Source organism: Xyrauchen texanus, chromosome 7 (assembly GCF_025860055.1).
Source record: "Xyrauchen texanus isolate HMW12.3.18 chromosome 7, RBS_HiC_50CHRs, whole genome shotgun sequence".
Classification (NCBI taxonomy): domain Eukaryota; kingdom Metazoa; phylum Chordata; class Actinopteri; order Cypriniformes; family Catostomidae; genus Xyrauchen; species Xyrauchen texanus.
Window position 1 is genome coordinate 14180308 of NC_068282.1, and position 22616 is coordinate 14202923.

A 22616-nucleotide genomic window follows, 5' to 3' on the forward strand; every position below is an offset into this window, starting at 1 on the left:
ACCAAAAGGTTGATGTAAAATGACACCAGGATTGTGGAAAAGGACATACATTTTGGTCTGTTTTCTTCCAAAGGGATCGTATCGCTTCTGAAGACATGGATTAAACCAAAGAGTCATATGGATTACTTAAATGCTGCCTTTGTTCTTTTTGGAGCTTGAAAGTTTTGGACCTCATTGACTAACTCTGTATGGACAAAAACAACTCATACATTCCTGAAAATATCTTTGTGTTTCACAGAAAAAAAAGAACGTCACAAGTTTGGGATGTGTAAATAAGAGAATTTTAAATTTGGGGGTTAACAATTTACTAACATTAACAAATGTTTATCACTTTTCTCATGTGCACCTCTCAATCACAGGCCCTTGATATACTATGGGCCCCTTCTACATAGATGGTCATTAGAGACTAAAAGGGTGACGCATCTTACCACATTCTCCCCTACATGAATGAACAAGGTGGTCAAAAAACCTAAAAGGTGTGATGAAATGAGAAATTATCAAACTAAGAACAAATATGCCCACTCCAAAATTTGCAGCACTTTGTGTTATTTGGAAAAAAAATATGCAAAATTAAAGAACACATTCAAGCATGTGACAGCCATGTCGGAATAATATTCACATAATTCACAATTGCAATATCTTTTCATGCTTAACTGATAATCAGTGACAGTCAAGAGAACACCTCATTCTCCATATACAATCAAAACAATATTACCACACACTATTTACAAAGCCTTTTTTTCTCCAACATCAAACATGTGTTTAACAAGACCATATTTTAAAGAGAAACACGTCAGTCCACTGTTTTGTCAATGAATAAGCAGCTAACTAGGGTGACCACGATTAAATGGAATTCAGTTGGAACAACACAAGAGAAGCAACACTGAGCATCATCTTTGGTGTAAAGCACAATACAGAACATCTGTTAGTCTATGAGTATGACATCATCATCACCGATCACTGCAATTCTATGTTGGGAAATTATGCAATGACTGTATGTTCAAAGACTGCTCAGTCCAAAATATCCAATGCCTATTTTATCAAACAACCAAAGTCTTCTTGTAAAGACCAACAACAAAAAAGTTAGCGTTATTATATTACACATTTCACTATTGGATCAAAATTAATTATAACACTCAATTATATCTTTTTCACAAAATGTTTTATTCTGTCATCATTTACTCATCCTCATAATACTTTCTTCTGTGGAAGACAAAAGATGTTTAGCATGTTTTTTTCCATTCAATGAAAGTGAATGGTGACTGAGGCTAACATTTTGCCTAACATCTCTTTTTGGAACAACATGAGGTTGAGTAAATTATGACAGTATTTCTTCCATTTCTTTTTTTCCTGTGTACACTTCATTTCTGTACAAGTATCCTGTGAACACTTTCTTTCTTAGTCATTGTATTTTTATTCACATTAATGTTCAATCCTTTTTTATTATTATATCAAGGATCAAATGTAGGCTTCCCAGGATCAGCCAAATAGATACATAATTATAGAAAACATTGAAAAATACATTTCAATCTGTGCATTCAGACAGTCTTTCAGTTTCATTCACATAGAATATAACTCTTGGATGTTGCCCATGCTAACCAACCATGGAAGTTATTTCTTTGATTAGGCTCTTGGATGAATTCCCTTCCTCCTATGGGGCTTTTGGAATTATTCCTTAAAATTCTTATGAAACTACATACAGTGATCTAACTTAAGCACTTGGCTGCATGCTCTGATACTTGGAAAAAGCCAAACCTAAGAAGACTGAAATATTATTTACATTTCCTCTCCTTGACCAGTCTTATGTCAGCTTCTAAGAAGTGTGTTGATTTGAGTGGAATATTTTCTTCTGGAACTAACATCTCATTTAACAACACTCTAGTTGTTAAAGAATGTACAAATTGTAATGATTAATAAATATCTTTGACCCTATTCTGGGAAAAACCTTCCAAAGGGGTCAAACGTCTTTTGTTTTATAACACGAGATAATTGACAAAATCCTTGGGGACAGAGAAGACAACAAGAATAAACTTAATACATTTAAAAAGTATTCAGTTTAAAAGCTTTCATATATCTTGAATAATACTTGTAAGTCGATAAGGATAATATGCATCAAATTGAATATAATATCCATTATAATCGCTTGTTTAATTGTACAACAGATTTGAGCCTCTGTATGGGCATGCGTGTCCCTAGGCCGTGAAACATTATGTGCATGGTGTCATTTTGATAATAGTGAATCAAGCACTTTAAAGTACTGTGAAGTGTTTAATTCCTCAAGAACCACGAGTGATTAAATATGTGCTTTATAAGAATCTTTATGCAAATAATCTACATAAATACAGCATGCCATGCCTGTGCAAGCATTTGCTCACTGAAAGTCTATTATTGCACATTACATATTTAAACGTGATTGTATTAACTGTGTTTTGCATGTGTATTCAAAAGGTGCACATTGACATATGTGAATTCATTTGTGATCAAACATGTTTGCATCTAATCTTTCCATTGTGAATACGTAGATGCAGATGTGGATTATATTATAATCATGTGTTGCATAAGTGTGCTCCTATACAGTATATAGTGCACATACAGAGGCTCCATTTACAAATCATTTACAGCCAGCAAATGACATAAACCTTACAACAATGTCATTTTATGTGATCAAAGACTTTTCGTGCATGAAGATTTTGTGGGATTTGTGAGTATTTGCATAACTTATCAAGTTCCATGTTATAAATGTGATTTATTTGTATTTTTTTCAAAAAAGTACTGTGCATTTCGAATGATAAAAAATGTATATAAAAAATGAATTCCATTCAGGAAAAGTGTTATAGAAAGGATATTACTTGTCCCTCAAAGCCATCCATAGTCTCTCTCTTTTGCTGTTAATCTCTGAAAATCGCAATTCTTTATCGTTATTATAAGGAGATCAAGTTCAAAAAGAAATTGGCAAGATGTGCTGTGTGACTGACCTAACAAACTCAAATGACATTAAAGACAATAATGTTAACAAAAGTCTTGGAATAATCTCCCATTGTTTATCCATGACGTGATAAAATAATGTGATTAATATATTCCTGTTAAAATTCCTCAAACTTCTTTTAGTGAGTTTCATATCCCATTAATGGCATATTTTAAGTGTTTTTTTTAATATAAATATGATATATTAAAAAGACAAAAATGGGAGAATTTTGAGGTGTCTTATACATATAGAAAGATGTTTTGAGCATTATCTTAAAGAGTAGGTTCAAGCTCTGTTAGTAAGACTGTTTTCTTTAAAACCTGAATTCTCTCGGATATTTTCACTTCAAGATCAACCGTTCCTGGCCTTTTCTTTTTCAAATGGGCCTGTTTCTACATCACTGGATCCTGAATGAATTCACATGCTGTAGTCCGTTGAAGCACTTCCATTAGGAGTAAAATGGCACAACCATGTAGTTGTGTTGTGTAGTCAAGTTCCATGCTTATACAGAGTTCTTCTTTCAGAGTTCTGAGTTTTGTAGTTCCATCTTTTTTTAGTTCTTGTCATTGATGTTGTAGTTCCAAAAAAAACTTTTTGGAATGACTCAAGTCTGTCTGAATATAAAAGTTCCACTTTTGGTTGGGTTCTCCCATTGCCCACATCGAAATGCTCTCTATATGTGCTGCGCTTACCAGCTGTGCAAGGAATGCGCAAGGTGTAGTCCAGGGTTAAGGTGGAATATTCGTAGGTCTCAGGAAACAAATATATTAAGAGAGTATCTGTGTAAGCTCCAGAAAACATGTGTCAAACCACTGCATGGGAAAGGACAAAAAAAGAAAAAGAAAAATGGGTTTAGTCATTGCAAACAATGTAGAGACTTCCACATAATTCTACATAAGAGAGTGTAGGAGGAAAAATAGAAGGGCTTCACCAAACTACTACTGTACACTTGGTGCACTTCACCGAGATAAAATGGTACCTTGTGCGTAGGGAACATTTTCTGATGAGATGAGAAGAAAACATGATGGAAGTGGAAGAGAAAATTGACAAAAATATACATATGTGAGGAATCTTTCAGACAAACACAACACAGTGCTTTATTTAAACCTGATGACATGCAAATGTGTTTAAATGTTACCGTGGAAACACTGTCACAGTTCTACCTAACAATTAGGAAAGACTGACAATGCTGACAAGATATGTGAAAACGTCCTGTTGACCAATCTAATTAACGGTTTGCAATACTCTGTCAATAAGAGACACTGTGACCAGACTGTGATCATGACAGGGTATTTGTCTGGAAAAAATTCCAACAATTCCATTTCTAATTGAATTAGTAAGTCTGTGTATATTCAGTTCCTTCAGTAATGAAGCATAATCTTCCCACTAAGAGATGGAACATACAGTATGTGCACAATATCATGAAAATACTCAAGCAGTCAAAAGTTTGGACACGCTTACCTACAATGATGATTCTAATGCTCTTAAAATCCTTTTGATCAAAAGAGCTTTTTGACCTAAAGGCTAATGCCTAGAAATTAGTTTTATAGACAAATATAAATTGACCCTTCACTAAGCTCCCCCAAATTCATACAAGTTACCACAAAAAATTATTACGTCCCACCTTTTCTTTATAAAACCCCACAAAAATCTAGGTTACAGTGAGGCTCTAACATGGAAGTGAATAAGGCAATTTTTGTAGGATTTAAAGGAAAAAAAATTGAAGCTTGTAATTTATAAAAGCACATATATACATTTTGTTAAAACTTGTGTATTATTTGAGCTCTAAAAGTTATTTAAATAATCGTTTTTATGGTCATTTTAGGGTTTATGGCATTATGAAGTCATAGCAATGAAATTGTAAAATTTGATATAAATTTACACAGAAAAGGTTAGTAAGTGATTTGGTAATGTTAACATTATCCCCATTCACTTTCATTTAAACTGCCTCACTGTAACCAAGATTTTTGCTCTTTTTTTTATTTTTTTTATCGTAAAAATTAATTGTGGTAATCAACATTATGCCACAAATGTTGTCAATTAAGCTTAACTTGTATTGAACCTGGAATATTTTTTTAAAATATAGTTTTGATTTGTTTAACATGTTTGGTCATTACATAATTCCCATACTTTCATTTGTCTCATTTCATATATATATATATATATATATATATATATATATATATATATATACACACACACACACACACATACATACATACATACATACATACACACACAGGTGCTGGTCATATAATTAGAATATCATCAAAAAGTTGATTTCAGTAATTCCATTCAAAAAGTGAAACTTGGATAATGTATACATTCATTCCACACAGACTGATATATTTCAAGTGTTCATTTCTTTTAATTGATGATTATAACTGACAACTAATGAAAATCCCCAAAATCAGTCTCTCAGAAAATTAGAATATTGTGAAAAGGTTCAATATTTAAGACACCGGGTGCCACACTCTAATCAGCAAATTAACTCAAAACACCTGCAAAAGGCCTTTAAATAGTCTCTCAACAATCATGGGGAAGACTGCTGACTTGACAGCTGTCCAAAAGACGACCATTGACACCTTGCACATGGAGGGCAAGACACAAAAGGTCATTGCTAAAGAGGCTGGCTGTTCACAGAGCTCTGTGTCCAAGCATATTAATAGAGAGGCGAAGGGAAGGAAAAGATGTGGTAGAAAAAAGTGTACAAGCAATAGGGATAACCGCACCCTGGAGAGGATTGTGAAACAAAACCCATTCAAAAATGTGGGGGAGATTCACAAAGAGTGGACTGCAGCTGGAGTCAGTGCTTCAAGAACCACCACGCATAGACGTATGCAAGACGTCGCATTTTTTGTGTCAAGCCACTCTTGAACAAGACACATCGTCAGAACACAAAAAGGACTGGACTGCTGCTGAGTGGTCCAAAGTTATGTTTTCTGATGAAAGTAAATTTAGCATTTCCTTTGGAAATCAAGGTCCCAGATAGGGTTGTGCCGATGGACGATATCATCGTCCATCGTGATGGCTGACCAACATCACAATGTCGAGCCACCATCGTGATGCCACGCCCCCTTTTGCGAGTCTTGCTAGTGTGACTCACTAATCCAAGTCTCTTCTATAGTTAACCTAAAAACTTTGCAGGGATTGCTCTGTGAATTAAATTGAGAATATAACTAATGCATATATGCTATTTTAAATACTGTAGTATATGCCAGAGACGTGACGTGTTAGTCTGTGAAAATACCGTGTCAGGCAGGCAACACATATTGATCTTGACATTGTTAGCTTCTTGTCTTTTTTTTTTTTCCATGTCTTACACTGTACATTTAGATTAAAATATTTTATGTTGTAGGCTACAAGAAAATAGACTTTATTAATTAATTATTAGTAGTTGTAGTGTCTCAGAAAATCTTGCTCATTGTCACATACTCTTGTATACACTGAAGCGGCAGTTTAAGATAAACCCAGACCAGCGAACGTCAAATCACTTTTGTCTGGTTAATACTTTTACAGAACAATTTCCTTGGCCATAAATCCATAATGTCAAATCAAATGAAAGAAACAAGGTGAATATGAATAACACACATTTATTAAAACATAGAAGAACAACAAATAAAACAACAAAACGGGAACAACACTCAGACCGAAAATCGGCATTAACATTTCACTTATAATTAGCAGCACAATTAACTTCAGCACAGGCTACAAAATAAATTATGTTATTGAAATATTGTAAAGTGGTCATATGAACTACACAAATGAACGTTTAAAAAATAATATGCAAAATCGAATAGCTCCGCAACGGATGGCGAAAAATGCGTAAAGAATTCTAATTTCTTTCACCATAGACCATGTTTAAATTTCGATGTTTCTGGCCAGAAATACCAACATATTCACTTTATCTGGTAATAATAAGCTGCGGATTGGAGTAACTACACTACCCGCTGTGCTGAAGACCCGCTCTGATGGAGTACTGGTAGCACATATGCACAGATATTTCCGTGCTAATCTTGCCATGAACGGAAACCTTTTGTCGTTCGTTTTCCACCAAGTCAGCGGGTCCTCTTCCCCATCAATGGCCATTTCCTGCAGGTACATGGTCATTTCTGCCTCGACCTTTTGCTCATCAGTGAGTAAAATAAAAAAATTATAGTTTTTAAGTGGAAAATAGTATTTATGTAAAGAGATATATTAAAATAAAAAGTGCACAAGTCTTCTTAAGTGAAAGCTAAAAAAAAAAATGCTTCACGTGTCGTGCAACCTACTGATAAAGCGCCAACGAGTCATTAGTTGGGTTAGTAAAATAACGAAATTATAATTTTTCATATCATTTTTGAAAATTATATGAAATTATATTAAACCGCCCCCGACGATATCATCGTCCATCGCCAATGTTTTACTGTCAACATCGTCAACTGCCAATTTAGGGGACATCGCCCAACCCTAGTCCCAGAGTCTGGAGGAAGAGAGGAGAGGCACAGAATCCACGTTGCTTGAAGTCCAGTGTAAAGTTTCCACAGTCAGTGATGGTTTGGGGTGCCATGTCATCTGCTGGTGTTGGTCCACTGTGTTTTCTGAGGTCCAAGGTCAACGCAGCCATCTACCAGGAAGTTTTAGAGTACTTCATGCTTCCTGCTGCTGACCAACTTTATGGAGATGCAGATTTCATTTTCCAACAGGACTTGGCACCTGCACACAGTGCCAAAGCTACCAGTACCTGGTTTAAGGACCATGGTATCCCTGTTCTTAATTGGCTAGCAAACTCGCCTGACCTTAACCCTATAGAAAATCTATGGGGTATTGTGAAGAGGAAGATGCGATACGCCAGACCCAACAATGCAGAAGAGCTGAAGGCCACTATCAGAGCAACCTGGGCTCTCATAACACCCGAGCAGTGCCACAGACTGATCGACTCCATGCCACGCCACATTGCTGCAGTAATTCAGGCAAAAGGAGCCCAAACTAAGTATTGCTGTACATGCTCATACTTTTCATGTTCATACTTTTCAGTTGGCCAACATTTCTAAAAATCCTTTTTTTGTATTGGTCTTAAGTAATATTCTAATTTTTGGAGATACTGAATTTGGGATTTTCATTAGTTGTCAGTTTTAATCATCACAATTAAATGAAATAAACATTTGAAATATATCAGTCTGTGTGTAATGAATGAATATAATATCAAAGTTTAACTTTTTGAATGGAATTACTGAAATAAATCAAATTTTTGTTGATATTCTAAATATATGACCAGCACCTGCATATTCAAATAAGGTTTATATAATTCACTGAAACTAAAACTAACATAAAAAAATAATTTAGGACTCTCCATAGACAATGTTTTTATACTGTGCAAACTATATATTCTATCCTCTAACCCTACACCTAAACCTAACATCATAGAAAACATTTTTAAATATTCAAAAAAATATTTCTTAATATGTTTTTAAGCTGTTTGAATTACAGAGACACTACAACAACATTTATAGCATAATACCCTCGTAATTACTATTTTGCAAACTAAAAAGAAATTCCTCATTAACCACAAAAAACATCTCTCTCTCTCGATTTATCCATTGCGGTTTCAGAAATAAAGGGATACAAATCTTTGACTTAGTTTTGTAAAACTGTGTTAGTTATATTGTGCTAGAATCGATAGTCAGGTTACAGGGAAAATCACGGACACATTTTTATGAATAACCATAACCAACTGAAGTTCCCACTTTCCACATTCCCATTAGCCTCTTGTTCAATGAAGGTCTTAGGACAGAGGGACAACAGATGGCAAAACTAAAAGCTTAAACCCTTGAGCAAAGACAACTCATAGGCCGTTAAAAGTTAATGTCATCACACATATGCTGGTCTCACTATGCAAGCACCCCCACTGATTATTATAATTAGTCACTGCATGACACTTAACACATCAACATCCAACTCAGCAAAAAGTTGAGAAAAAAGGAAAATATAGCAAAAAAATACCTGTTTCTGAGTGACAGCAGGATGTTCCACTCGTCAGAATATTTCTACGCTTCTCCGTCCAACACGCAATAGGGTTACCTCGCCCACAACCACCCCGCCTCCACCAACAACTAGAAAGACAATATGTAAAGTTCATAAATTACCTATTTCTCCTTCCACAACAAAAATAACCTTTCATAGAAAGTGTCTAGTACAAAGTTAAATAAATAGTTCACCCAAAAATGAAAATTCGGTCATAATTATTCACCCTCATGCTATTCCAAACCAGTTCAACATTCTTCTGTGGTATACGAAACGAGATGTTAGGCAACCTCAGTCTCCGTTCACTTTTATTGTATAGAAAAAAAGATGCAAATAAAGTGACTGGGTCTAACATTCTGCTTAACATCTCCTTTTGTGTGTTATGGAAGAAAGGAAGTCATACAGGTTTGGAACAACATGAGGGTGAGTAAATTATGACAATTATCATTTTCAGGTGAACTATCACATAAATAATATATATTTATATATAATCAATATATACATAATCAATAAAGACAGTGAATAATTAGAAAGAATGAAATAAACAAGTAACTTCATGCTTTGTGGAAATGTCAATTATATGTAAAAAAAAAACTCTTGTAAAGACTCTTTAAATGTGTTTTATTTTAAAAAAGGTGACTGAATGAAGAATAGACTCACTTTAGAAGAGTGCAGAGCAGCATGATTAGAACACTGCCCACCACACACAGAACCAGCATGGTGGCCACGGTCTGCTGCCTGTGATTAGATGCCACCACTGCCAAAAGGTCTGCATGTTCGCAGCGCATACCCACAAAGCCAGGGTGACACCTACACACATATGTGCCATTTATTATAATTGAAAAGGGAGTTTTATATTCAAAAACCCAGTATTACTATAAGCAATGAAAAACATAAATTTGTTTAAAGGCATAGCTCACCAAAAATTTTAAATTGTCATCATCATTTACTCACCCTCATGTTGAACTTAATTTCAACAAAAAGAGATGTTAAGCAAATCAACAGCTTTAGTCACCATTTTCTTTCATTGCTTATTTTATCCTTACCATGAAAGTGAATGGGGACAAGCTTGTCATTCTGCCTAAGATTTACTTTTGTGTTCCACAGAAGAAAGAAATTTATATGGGTATGGAACAACATAAGAATTTAAATTTTTTGGTGAACTATCGCTTCTATGAATATTCAATACTTACCAGATAGAAGAGCATTTTAGTATAAGCATTTCATTTGAAAATGAAGAACCTACCAATATAATTATTATTGTCGTTTTCATACAAATTGTATTTTTTTAAGGTGAACTACTACATATGAATGTGGACATAAAACTTAATAAGTCTCCTCACTAAAGGAGAACTCTTACCAGCTCAGACACTGACCAACTTGGATTTGAATTCAGCTATTGTGTCAAATTTATCCACAGAAAAGCAATTTAGAAAATAACAAAACATGCTTGTCACAAGGACAGCTCAACGAAACAGCCTCCAGTGAGAATTTATCCAAGTGAGTTATTTGTTCAAACTGGAAGCACCCATTCAAATCGTATTATTTTATATATGATCTAAAAAATAATGCAAAGTGCCATATTGATGCTGGCAGGGACGGCAGCATTATAAAGCAGCACATATCCTCCTTTATTGTTTATTACGACTCAGCTCTACTGATGTGCATATGCCACAAAATAATTACATTGTTGAACACATCTGATTTGATCACCAAGTACACACTAATACATTCTCGGTTGAAAACGCACAGATTTTGCTATAAGTTTACACACTGTAAACTTTTTGCTGATCCACACTGGAACAGCATTTTCCTCCACCGAGAACAGAGACTTTGAATAACACTCTAGTACCGCACTCTTTCAACAACTATGAAGTTGGGCAATGGAAAACAGTTTTCAACTTTAAACGTATTAGAGTGTATGTAGCCTTAGACTTAATATCAGATCAGATTATAAACAGACAAGGAAAAGAAAGAGTAAATATATTAAAAAATATATATTAAAATATAAAAAAAAATATAAAAAAAATTATAACTAAAACTCAATAACTTCTAATGAAATTTTTATTTTCAAAATAGCAATAAATCAGTTTGAAAAAGATTATAAATGCAACATTTACGAGTACACTATAGATAAAATACTGGCAGAACTTAAAACTGTAACATTACACTTAACAAACCAACATTATTTGATGACATGTGCTTTGCATGTGACATGAATGATTTGGTTTTGCTCAAAATATCTAAAATAGCAAATGAGCATTTTCTATTGACTTCTATCGAAGTACCGCTATATTTTCTGACAATTCTTACAATTTTTTCATCAATGTTTCGATGTTTGTTTGTTTGAGCATCACGAACAGACTGACATCGCAACCTTGGCTCAACCAGTGTGTGTGAGTTTGGGGCGGGACTCTTTGTTTGCCAACCAATGGAAAATGGGGACAGCATTAGGGAAACCAATTTGAAGATGAATTATTTTTGCTATTGCTGCAGAAACTGTGCACTTCACCTTTGACAGATAAACTAACCAGACTCTTTAATCTTTCAAGAGCAAGACAGGTTCCAGTCACATAAGGAACGCATGTAATCACTCTATATTATTAAGTCTTTAAATCTTAGGTTTTTGTACTCACACACACGCAGGTGTCTCTTCCAGGATGAGAAAGCGGCATGTGCCGTGGAAGCAGAATTGGCTGTGGGAGTCGGGACAGTCATCAAAGTGAGAGTGGACAGCGGCTGCTATAAATTCTTCAAGCACAAAATAGAGAGAGACAGAGTTAATTGCTGAAATCAATGGCAATATCTTATTTAAAATGCAATGTTTAATTTATGGCTCTTAGTCAGGATAGAAGCCATATTTAATTTAAAACAAATGACAAGGCAGTGAGGGATACAGTCAGTTTAACAGGTTGTACTGTTGTATACCCTGTTGTCCATGAGCGACATATAAAAAAAATTACAAAGAATTTCAATGGAGTCAATTGAGGAAAATAAGTTGTGAAATTTAGATGCGACTTGAAATCTTAAGATAACATTTAATCACATCAATTTAAACATGGTGCCTACTCTGGCTAACACCCATAAACAGAAAATTACAAATATATGCAATTTTTAAGGATTTGCAAGTGTTATTTCCAATATCTTATTTAAAATACACATTCATAAACATTTAAGCCCTCACTTGATATCTCATAAAAAACAGCCTATAGGATGACCAACATTATCACTGACCTCACTTTAAAACAAACAAGAAGCATACTTCAAATTAACTTTGACAAAGTTTCCAGCCCTAAAAGCTAGAAACAAATTTGTAAAATACAACCCCAATTACGAAAAAGTTGGGACAGTATAAAAAAATGCTAATAAAAACAAAAAGTAGTGATTTGTAAATTATATTCACCCTTTGCTAAATTGAAAACACTACAACTACACATTATATGATGCTTTACCTTGTGAATTTCATTGTTTTTTTTTTTATGTACAGTAATTTCAAATCAGATGATTGTAATGAGCTCCAAACAAGTTAAGACAGGGGAAATTTAAGACTAATAACAATTTGATGAGTTGAAATAAGGCAATGTGAAACAAGAGATGTTATACAGGTGAGACAATCGGCCTAGTTCTTCAAGAGCAAGGATCATTCAAGACTAGTCAATTTGCCAACAGATACTTCAGCAAATAAAACAGCATTTTGAGAACAATGTTCCCCAAAGACCAATTGGAAGGATTTTGGGCATTTCACCCTCTACAGTTCATAATGTAGTTAAAGATTCAAGGAATCTGGTCAAATCTCAGTGTGTAAAGGGCAAAACGAAAGCCACTTAGGAATGTGCGTGATCTCCGATCCCTCAGACATCATGGTTTGAAAAAACATAATTCATCTGTAATGGATATTATGAACATGGACTTGGGATTACTTTAGTAAACCTTTGTTAGTTAACACCATTCACCGCTGCATCAACAGATGCTAGTTAAGGCTTTACAATGCAAACCAGAAGCCCTACATCAACACTGTCCAGAAGCGCTGCCGACTTCTCCTGGCTCGGTCTCATCTTAGATGGAAAGTAGAACAGTGGAATAGTGTTTTTTGGCCCGAAGAGTCCACATTTCACATAGTTTTCGAAAAACACAGCCGTTGTTCTCTCCGGGCCAAAGAGGAAAAGGACCATCTAAACTGTTATCAGCGAAGCCAGTGTCTGTCTGGGTAAGGGGTGTGTCAGTGCCCATGGCATGGGTAACTCGCACATTGGTGAGGGCACTTTAATGCAGACAGACAAGTACAAATTTTGGAGCTACATATACTGCCATCAGCACGGTCTTTTCCAGGGACGTCCCGGCATTTTCAGCAGGACAACTTCAAACCACCTACCGGCCGAATAAGCAGAGAGGTGCTAGGTTGGCCTGCCTGCAGTCCTGATGATCTCCAATTGAGAATGGCAACAAAGACCCCATACAATTGTGCAGCTGAAGACATGCATAATGGATAAATGGGGGAAAATTCCACTTCTTAAACTTGTGACTTCAGTGCCTAAATGCTTAATAAGTGTTATTAGAAAAAATGGTAAACACTCGATGTCAATGTGTTGCAATCATCTGATTTGAAATTATTGTACACTACATAAAACAATGAAATTCACAAGGTAAAACCTTATATATAAAGTTTAGTTGTAGTGATTTCAATATAGCAAAGGGTGAATATAATTTACAAATACCTCCTTGCTTTTATTTGCATTTTTCATAATATCCTAACTTTTTCAGAGCTGGGATTGTATGATGAAAGTCACAGGGGGGGGGAAAAAAAAAAAAAACTAAAGTAAGTTCTCAGCCAGGTTACAAAATAAATTGAGGCCTCATCCACATAAAATTTATTATTATAATTTTTTTTTTTTTCCTCGCTATGTTTTGGCCTTCAGTTCACACTGAGACAGCATTTTTGTCGAGCAAAAACAGAGCTTTTCGAAAGCGCTCTCCCAAGTAGATACATTTGAAAAGGCCATCTTCACGTTGTAGTGTGGACAGGGAAAGCGGAGATATCTAAAACTGATGACGTATTTGTTGTCATGTGATGCAGTCATGTGTCCATTCAACCCAAAACAATCCAGATGGCTGCCCATGTTGTAGCGACGTTGTTGTGCCTGCTATCTACTTTTATAGCATTGTTAAAGATAAATGTTACTTTGTACATCCTTCACATTGCATTCCTTCAAAGGTGACGGGAAGCTTATTCGGAATTGCTGTCTGGTGGAACACGAGGACAATTGCATTTCAGACCGGATTCTCCTTTCTTAGGATGGACAAGATCTGAGGGACTTTTGTTAAATTGCCGGATTCTCTTTGTCTACAGAAGGTATTTTGGAGGTATTCTTGGGATCATTGTCCATTTGGAAGACCAATTTGCAACCGATCTTTAACTTCCTGGCTGATGTCTTGAAAGGTTATTTCAATATATCCACATAATATTCCTTCCTCATGATGCAATCTATTTTGTGAAGTGCACCAGTCCCTCCTGCAGCAAAGCTACCCCACAACATGATGCGGCCACCCCTATGTTTTACGGTTGGGATGGTGTTCTTTGGCTTGCAAGCCTCACCCTTTTTCCTCCAAATATAAAAATTCAAACAAACCAAACATGGTCATTAGGGCCAAACAGTTACATTTTTGTTTCAATAGACCAGAGGACATTTCTCCAAAAAGTAAGATCTTTGTCCCCAAGTTCACTTGCAAACTGTAGTCCAGCTTTTTTTTATGGTAGCTTTGGAGCAGTGGCTTCTTCCTTGCTGAGCAGCCTTTTAGGTTATGTCGAAAAGGACTTGTTTTACTGTGGATATAGATACTTGTCTTCTTGTTCCCTCTAGCATCTTCACAAGGACCTTTGCTGTTGTTCTGGGATTGATTGGCACTTTTTCACACCAAATTATGTTAATCTCTAGAAGGCAGAATGTGTCTCCTTCCTGAGCTGTATGATGGCTGCATGGACCCATGGTGTTTAAACTTGCATAGTATTGTTTGTACAGATGAACGTGGTACCTTCAGGCATTTGGAAATTGCTTACAAGGATGAACCAGACATGTTGAGGTCAACCATTTTTTTTTTTCAGAGTTCTTGGCTGATTTCTTTTGATTTCCCCATGATGTCAAGCAAAGAGGCACTGAGTTTGAAGGTATACCTTGAAATACATCCACAGGACATCTCCAATTCAGTACACCTTCTATCAGAAGCTAATTGGCTAAAGGCTTGACATCATTTTCTGGAAGATGCTTAAAAGCTGCACAGTTAACTTGGTGTATGTAAACTTCTGACCCACTGGAATTGTGATATAGTCAATTAAAAGTGAAACAATCTGTCTGTAAACAATTGTTGGAAATATTACTTGTGTCTACACAAAGTAGATGTCCTAAACGACTTGCCAAAACTATAGTTCGCTTATATGAAATCTGTTGAGTGGTTAAAAAATTAGTTTTAATGACTTCAGCTTAAGTGTACGTAAACTTCTGACTTAAACTGTACATTGTTATTCATCATACAGCAGTTTTCATCCAAAGCAAACTGAAATGCACCAATTACAGGGATACCCTTCTAAAGGACAACACAAAAAATAAGTACTATTTTAAACACATAACTAAGTAAACAAAGCAGAACATAGAGTTCTGCTCTGTCAAGGAATGTGGAATTATTGTCTTGTGTTTCGCTGTCTGTCTTTGTGTGAGTGCACGGTTTCTGTTGGATTACCTGCCATGCGCTCTTTGGTATGTCTTGTTTCATGTCGAGAGCATGGTGTCTGGATCCTGACTGGTTCGGTTTCACTCTGTGTCAGGATCCGGACACTCATGCTCCATGTCTGTTATTGATGTGGATGCATCACGCTTATGACATCTTGGCAGCATGCACTCACGTCAATAGTTTGTCTGTCTCTAGCGAACATGGGTGTGCCTCGCGTCATGCTCGCATTGTGCACCTGGGTCGCAAGCTGTCTTTCTGTTGCGCTGAGGTTCGGTCACTTCGGTCTAAGGAGTCAGGTGTATGTGTGGGCGAACTCTAGCACAGGTGTCTCGTATTTTTTTTGTCACCTGTTGCGTGCATCATGTGGCATTTACCTCGTGATGTATGTTAATGTTTCATTTAGTGGGAGAATGCATGAAGAATTGTTTGTCGGTTGGCATGGGCATATATTGCATGTAAGCATTTTTGTGTGGGCATCTGCAATTCCATTCAGTTAACATTTATAAGTACTATTATGAAAAAAACAGTAACTCAGATGAAAAACGGCATCATTTTCAGTGTTCCCTTCTTATTCAGGCACATACACAGCTTTTTAGACCTATGTAACCCAAAGTAAGCAGAGCATAAAAGAAAAGAGTAGATAGAGCATACTTCTGACTCGTGTAGTAGTAGTTGTGGTGGTTGTGCTGGAGGTGGTTGTTGTGCTGCTGGTGGTAGTTGTTGTGGTGGTGGTTGCAATGGTTGTCGTTGAGGTAGAATTTTCTTGGACCTGCCCATAAGTAAAAAGGGAGCCTACAAATAAAAAACAACAGGCACACATTCAAAAACATATTCATCAGCAAACTACGACTCTGTCTCGTTTGGAAGGCTGCATCCTCCGGAGGTCGTAATTGAGGCCGCATACGTCAGATGCAGTCTCGTTTCAGAAAAGCTAGTAGGGCACTTCGAATGCAGCCTTCTTTCATGGGAATTCAAAGGATGCATAAGGTTTACAAAATTTAAGACAAAAATTACACCTGTAAAATCTAATTTGTTTTCTCTCTACATCATTATAACGCTCCTAAAATGTACCTCAAATATTCCCTTCCAAAGGGAATTTGTTACCTTCTCACTCGAAGTGCTCACGCTTGTTAAAGAATGGCGTGCTGTCATAGCAACCAGTTTACGTTCAAAGGATGCATCCTACCTAGCACGTGGCCTTCGAAATGAGACAGCCTACAATGACACTACAGTGTGTGTAACACAGGGTTTCCACACTTTTTGTTATAAGACACAACATTGTAAAAGTACATAGTAAAGCCATTTTGATTCAGACCGATTCGCTAATGAATAATACAAACCGATTTATGAACCCTTTTGATTCATAAATCACTGAATAAAACCAGCTTAAAAGAAAAATGTGCTTATAAATCAGACATCATATGGCTTGTGAGCAAGTTTTACTCCACAGAAGAACAATATATATTCGCTGAAATATTTTAGAGCAGAGCATAACTAGAAACATTTTACTTTTGAGAGTTTTATCATATTTGGCCTGGAAAAAAATATATTTTTTAAATCCCTGAATATTTCCAGGTCTCCCATAATAACAGAAACCTTGTAAACAGATCAAAATATAATAACATTATGATGAGGTGTACGAAACTATCACTGCTACACACTTACAGTAAATTAAAAAATTATGAACCCCTTACCCAAATGTGAAACTGAGGATCCAGAGAAGTGACAATTTGACAGACTCATAACCATTACAGCAAAGAGAAAACAGTGGAGGAACAGCATCACACATTAGAAAACAAAAGGCTTGAGTAGCATACAGCACAGATAAATGAGAAATAGCTACTGAAAACTAACTTGTACAGAGATCAATTAAAGTATCATGGAACAAGAGTGGGAGTTGGTAACTTCTGACCTTCAGACTATTTGTAGAGCTGTTACAGGGAGTGCTTGAGTTAAGATAAATTAAAGGGGATTTGTGATGCGGATTTCAATCACAACCTCCACAAACAAATGTGAGATGCTATTAGAGGAGTGCTAATTCATTTCATTACATTTACAGATAATGGCAAAGCAGAACCATTTCAGAATCATTCCAGACTGTCTGGAATGTCACGAACAAAGACAAACGGAGAGATACAATCAGTGAAACATTTTACTGCTGTAATAAGACATATCAGCACTCTTGGAATACCCCTTGTCCAATCAACCCAAAGGATCAGAATGAACAGTTTTATAACAAAAGATCATTCCATATGGGCCTATATTCTCTTTAAACTCCTGAAAACCATTGGTTGTGCTTATGAAAAATGGCTATTGTAGTGCTATTAAAAGGGCTTGAAAGAGTCTAGAACCTCAAGGCACCTTCTGATTCTGAGTACTCAAACAAAGCCTTATGAAAATCCTTGGTGAATTAGAGGAGACTAAATTTTATTGCATTGCAGAATAGAAAAAAAATCCTCAGACATACTATTCTGTTTGCAATTATGCCCAAGTCGTTGTATGCATCCTGTAAGGCCAGGTTAGCATTTAAAGCATAGGGCATCCAGCAAAATGACTGTCCTCCTGATAGAAAAATCTTGCAGGGAGTTCAACCAACAAAACAAAATTGTGCAAAATGAAACACTTGTAAGAATTGTCTGAAAAAGGGGATGCTTTTTTAAACTTTCTGTCTTATTTTTTTTTCTACATCCACAATAAAAAGCATTATACAGCGCAAAACTAAATCATCTTCTTTGGACATCCTTGAGTCACCCTAAAACCTGACGTACCTTGTGTGTTAATGTTCAAATAGCAAATACCTTTAATTTCTAGTGTTTTTTTACACTGCCTGACCAAAAAAGAAAGTTGCATACACACATATATATATATATATTGATAATAGCACGCATTCGTCATGGCACGACAACTTTATGCAATGTCATTAAATTTATTTCCATCCAGAGTTGCATAAATTTTTGTCCGAGATCTTGTATTGATGACGGGAGAGTCGAACCACTCTGTAAATTCCAATGGCCAATTCATGTGTGACAATTAGGGGTGTGACCTAATTTTGGATATTAAATTGGCCCAATTGCTAGGGTGGGAAAAGTCACATTGGGTTAAACTCCGTGTGTTCGCTATAATGTGGTTCTCGCTTTCAGTGGGGCAAGTGGCGTGTTGTGCGTTGATGTCATGGAGAACATCGTGAATCTCCACACGCACTAGGTCTCTGTGCTAGGTCTCTGCAGTAACGCGCTCAACAAGCCACGTGATAAGATGCGTGGATTGACTGTCTCAGACGCGGTGGCAACTGAGATTCGTCCTCCGCCACCCGGATTGAGGGGAGTCACTACGTCACCACGAGGACCTAGAGCACATTGGGATTGGGCATGCCAAATTGGGGAGAAAAAGGGAGAAAATCCAAACAAAAAATAAATAAATGCGTTGGACAGTTCTTAACCCAATTCCAGTTATTTCAGCAATCTCCTTATAGATTTCTTTGCTTGATTCAGGCTAATAATTTGTCCCTTCTGAAACATGGTAACATCTTTTCTACAACCACACGATATGTCTTCCGACATAGTTGTTTAAGATATGAGAAGCTACCCACTACATGAGTTGTGGTTAAAAGAATTGTTGCCAGCTTAAACATATTAATCACTGCAATAATGATTAACCACTCATAGGCTCTTAAGTATCCGTTTATTATACAAGCTGCAACTTTTTTTTTTATTTTGGCCAGGCAGTGTAATACAGATTGGGTTAATCATACCTTAAAGCAACCTTGTATTAAAGTTAACAGTCCGCTCATAAATTCTGCCATAATTTATTCATCCTCTTGTTGTTCAAAACCTCTTTGTCTGTCTTTCTTCTGTGAAACACAGAAGGTCACCATTCAACTTCATTGCACCTTTTACTTTTCAATAAAAATTAATGGTGAATCAGGCTTCTGTAAATCACGACAGAATTTTCATTTTGTGGTGAACAAACTTTGTATTTTTTTTCCCAAACCTGTGCCACAGTGCGCTGGATACACGACAAGCCATGTTTGCCATCAATTTACTTAATCATGTCTTTGTTTTGGAAGATACTGTCGATATGACACTGCACATTTTCATCAGCCCAAATATTCTGAAGAGCCCTGGTTTTGTCAACTCACCAGTACTGACAATTCTTCATTCTCCGTTGAACTCAGCTGGTAGCTAGATCTGAAAAACTGGGAAATTAGTATTTTGGTGCTGAAACCTCTGACCGGACTCATCGAAACTTCAGCTTTGAATTTGACCCCGACTCAATCTCCAGTTGACCTTCTTTGGCACAAGGGTAATTGGCAGTAGGCGCAGAGGAAGCCCTGAGGATGCACAATGAAGTCCCGATAAAGACAGTGGGAACGCAACTGGCCCTCGTTTGGACAGTTCTGTCGGTGGAGAATGGCCAGACAGGTTTGTGCTGACAGAAAGGCTACGGTAACTTAGATGACTACTCCGTACAATCGTAGTGAGCAGAATAGCATCTCAGAGTGCACAACACATCGAACCTTGAGGCGGAAGGGCTACAACAGTAGAGCACCACATCGGGCAATTTATAAGGACCATAATGTTCCTAATAAAGTTCTCAATGAGTTGCTTGCTGTACATGTAATCCCTCACTCACCAAAATCAGTTAGTTTGAGATATCAAGCAGTTTTAAACTGTATTTTATGATTTGCTTACTATCTATGTGAAGTGACAATACCACTACAAACAGATGAATCATTCAGAGGATACAGGTTATGGAAAAAAGGCTTGCATCTTCCAAAAAGAGTATAACAAACCTAGGAAACTGCTTGGTCAAACCCTGTGGCTTTACAACAGCATTGGAAAAACTACCCTTTGAAACTTGAAACTTGGTTTTAATTCTTTGATGAAACCTGAATGACTTTCCCTCTCTGAAACAGCTTTCTAAGACAAGAACATGCCTTCATTATTAGGACAAAGCAATAAAGGATGGAGATTGAAGAATGACTCTAGTTAAACTAAGCTCTGTTAACTTTGAATTGAATGACAGCAGAGCAAGTGAGCTAAAGAAGCTGATGGACAAAGGAGGACAGCAAACGAATACATCTTTTGTATTGTACCCTGCTTGATACTTACACATACAAATAAATAAATACACAAATAGCCTTAATGACACTGTCATGCTAATATTGTTTGATTCACGGTGATATACATTTGATAAGGTTGAAAAGCAGTAAAACAAAGCAGAAGTTAAATTATATGATGGGTTCCCAGTCCTTCACTACTAAAGTGTACTGCCTAATCAAGACGATTTAACTATGATACATGAAAGATGCCTAGCAAATCACTTACATCTCATTTATACGATTATTCTTTTAAATACTCTTAGCCAATCCACTATCAAAATGCAATGTATGAGCTCAACCCTGATATTGATATGATGTTTTGAGTCTGTATATTCTAAAAGCTTCTGAAATTTCTCCCAATATTTGGCATGGTACATCACTACTTAATGTAGGCAAGTATTTACATTTGAAAATTTTAAATAATACAGGTGCAGCTGAAAATAACATGAACTAATATATAAATATACTCACCGGTGAGAAGAAATATTGTGTCCCAAAAAGCACGATACATCTTTGTTACGCTTTATAATGATTTCTTGGTTAAGGATTCGCAGTGTCGTCTCTTAAATGAAGTGATATGTTTGCCAACATAGATGAAGGCACGCGAGTTTTCTTGAGATTGACCGAAATGATTGGTTGTCCGTTGCATTGGTCAAAATTTTAACTTCCATAGTTAAACTGTTTGCATTTTCGTTTTAGTTTCGTCTGTCCTACTCGACACACGACGCCATGCGGCGATCCAGTTACTTTAAACTTGACGTCAAACTTCAGCAACGGTGAGCTCGGTTTTACCACTGACGTCATATGAAGCGGTATAACGATTGTTTACAATATATATATATATATATATATATATATATATATATATATATATATATATATATATATATATATATATATATATTATTTATTTTGAGGATAGAAATCGCAGAAAAACATTGGTTACCTATAGAAATAATTTTGAAATCTCTCATAGATCACATTTGTCCCTCTCCTTGACATACTTGGCATCTTTATTCAACGACTTGTTTCCAGATATCCTAAAATACGTTTAATTGTAAAACATTCTCTAATCACAATAATTTTTATAATTTTTTATTTAAAGGCTGTAAATTTGGTAAAGTGGTCAAAATTGAATGCAAAAATTGTATTTAACTATTTTTTTTTTTAAAGAAAGATGATTTAATCAAGCAGTAAATATAAAAATAAAAAAAATGTCATTGTGAACTATGACCTGTATTGACGTTGTCAGTGATTTATAAATACACGCGTTCATTCATATTAAATATACTGACCATAACTCCACACTGTCTTCGCTTTTACAATTGATTACTTTGAACAGGAAGTGCTCACAATTCACTCTGTTGCCTTCGACACTAAGTATTTCCTGTTTTCCAAAAGAAGTGTGTTTAAGAATGAGTATGATCATTTTTCTATTTTTATTTTAAGGCTTTTGGTCAGTTGTTTCTTTAGAATTGGTGGAGCTGGTAGATTAAACTTTACTGGACACCTTTTATAAATTTCTCTCTATCAATTTCTATTGTGGCTCATGGTTTGCCTTTTTGTGCATGACATGGTGTGGTTGTTTCCGAACCAGTCCCACTGGTATATTCTTTCCAGGTTAAAAATAAATCCGCAAGATTAGTTTCTACTGAAGGCCAAAATTAGTTAAGACAATAGGCCACTGTGACAAAACAGTTTTCTGTTTATTTCAATAAGTTACACTGTTTGCTCAAAGGCACACTTTTCTTTGTTAAAGTTTCTTTGTTTTTGTTTTTTTGTTTTTTTTCTAATTTAGTGTGTATATGCATACCCAATCCCCAC

At 35.9% G+C, this 22616-nt stretch overlaps 1 protein-coding gene across 1 annotated transcript; it reads right to left on the bottom strand.

The window, feature by feature from the left end:
• Nucleotides 1–523: 523 nt before the first annotated feature.
• tgfa (transforming growth factor, alpha) lies at nt 524–21505 on the bottom strand. Its single transcript, XM_052129714.1, has 6 exons — nt 21264–21505; nt 16343–16483; nt 11605–11719; nt 9629–9778; nt 8948–9057; nt 524–3777 (listed from the first exon to the last, which is right to left on the bottom strand). Exons 1-6 carry the CDS (start codon nt 21301–21303, stop codon nt 3770–3772), a joined length of 564 nt encoding a protein of 187 aa, XP_051985674.1. The 5' UTR covers nt 21304–21505; the 3' UTR covers nt 524–3769.
• Nucleotides 21506–22616: the final 1111 nt, after the last annotated feature.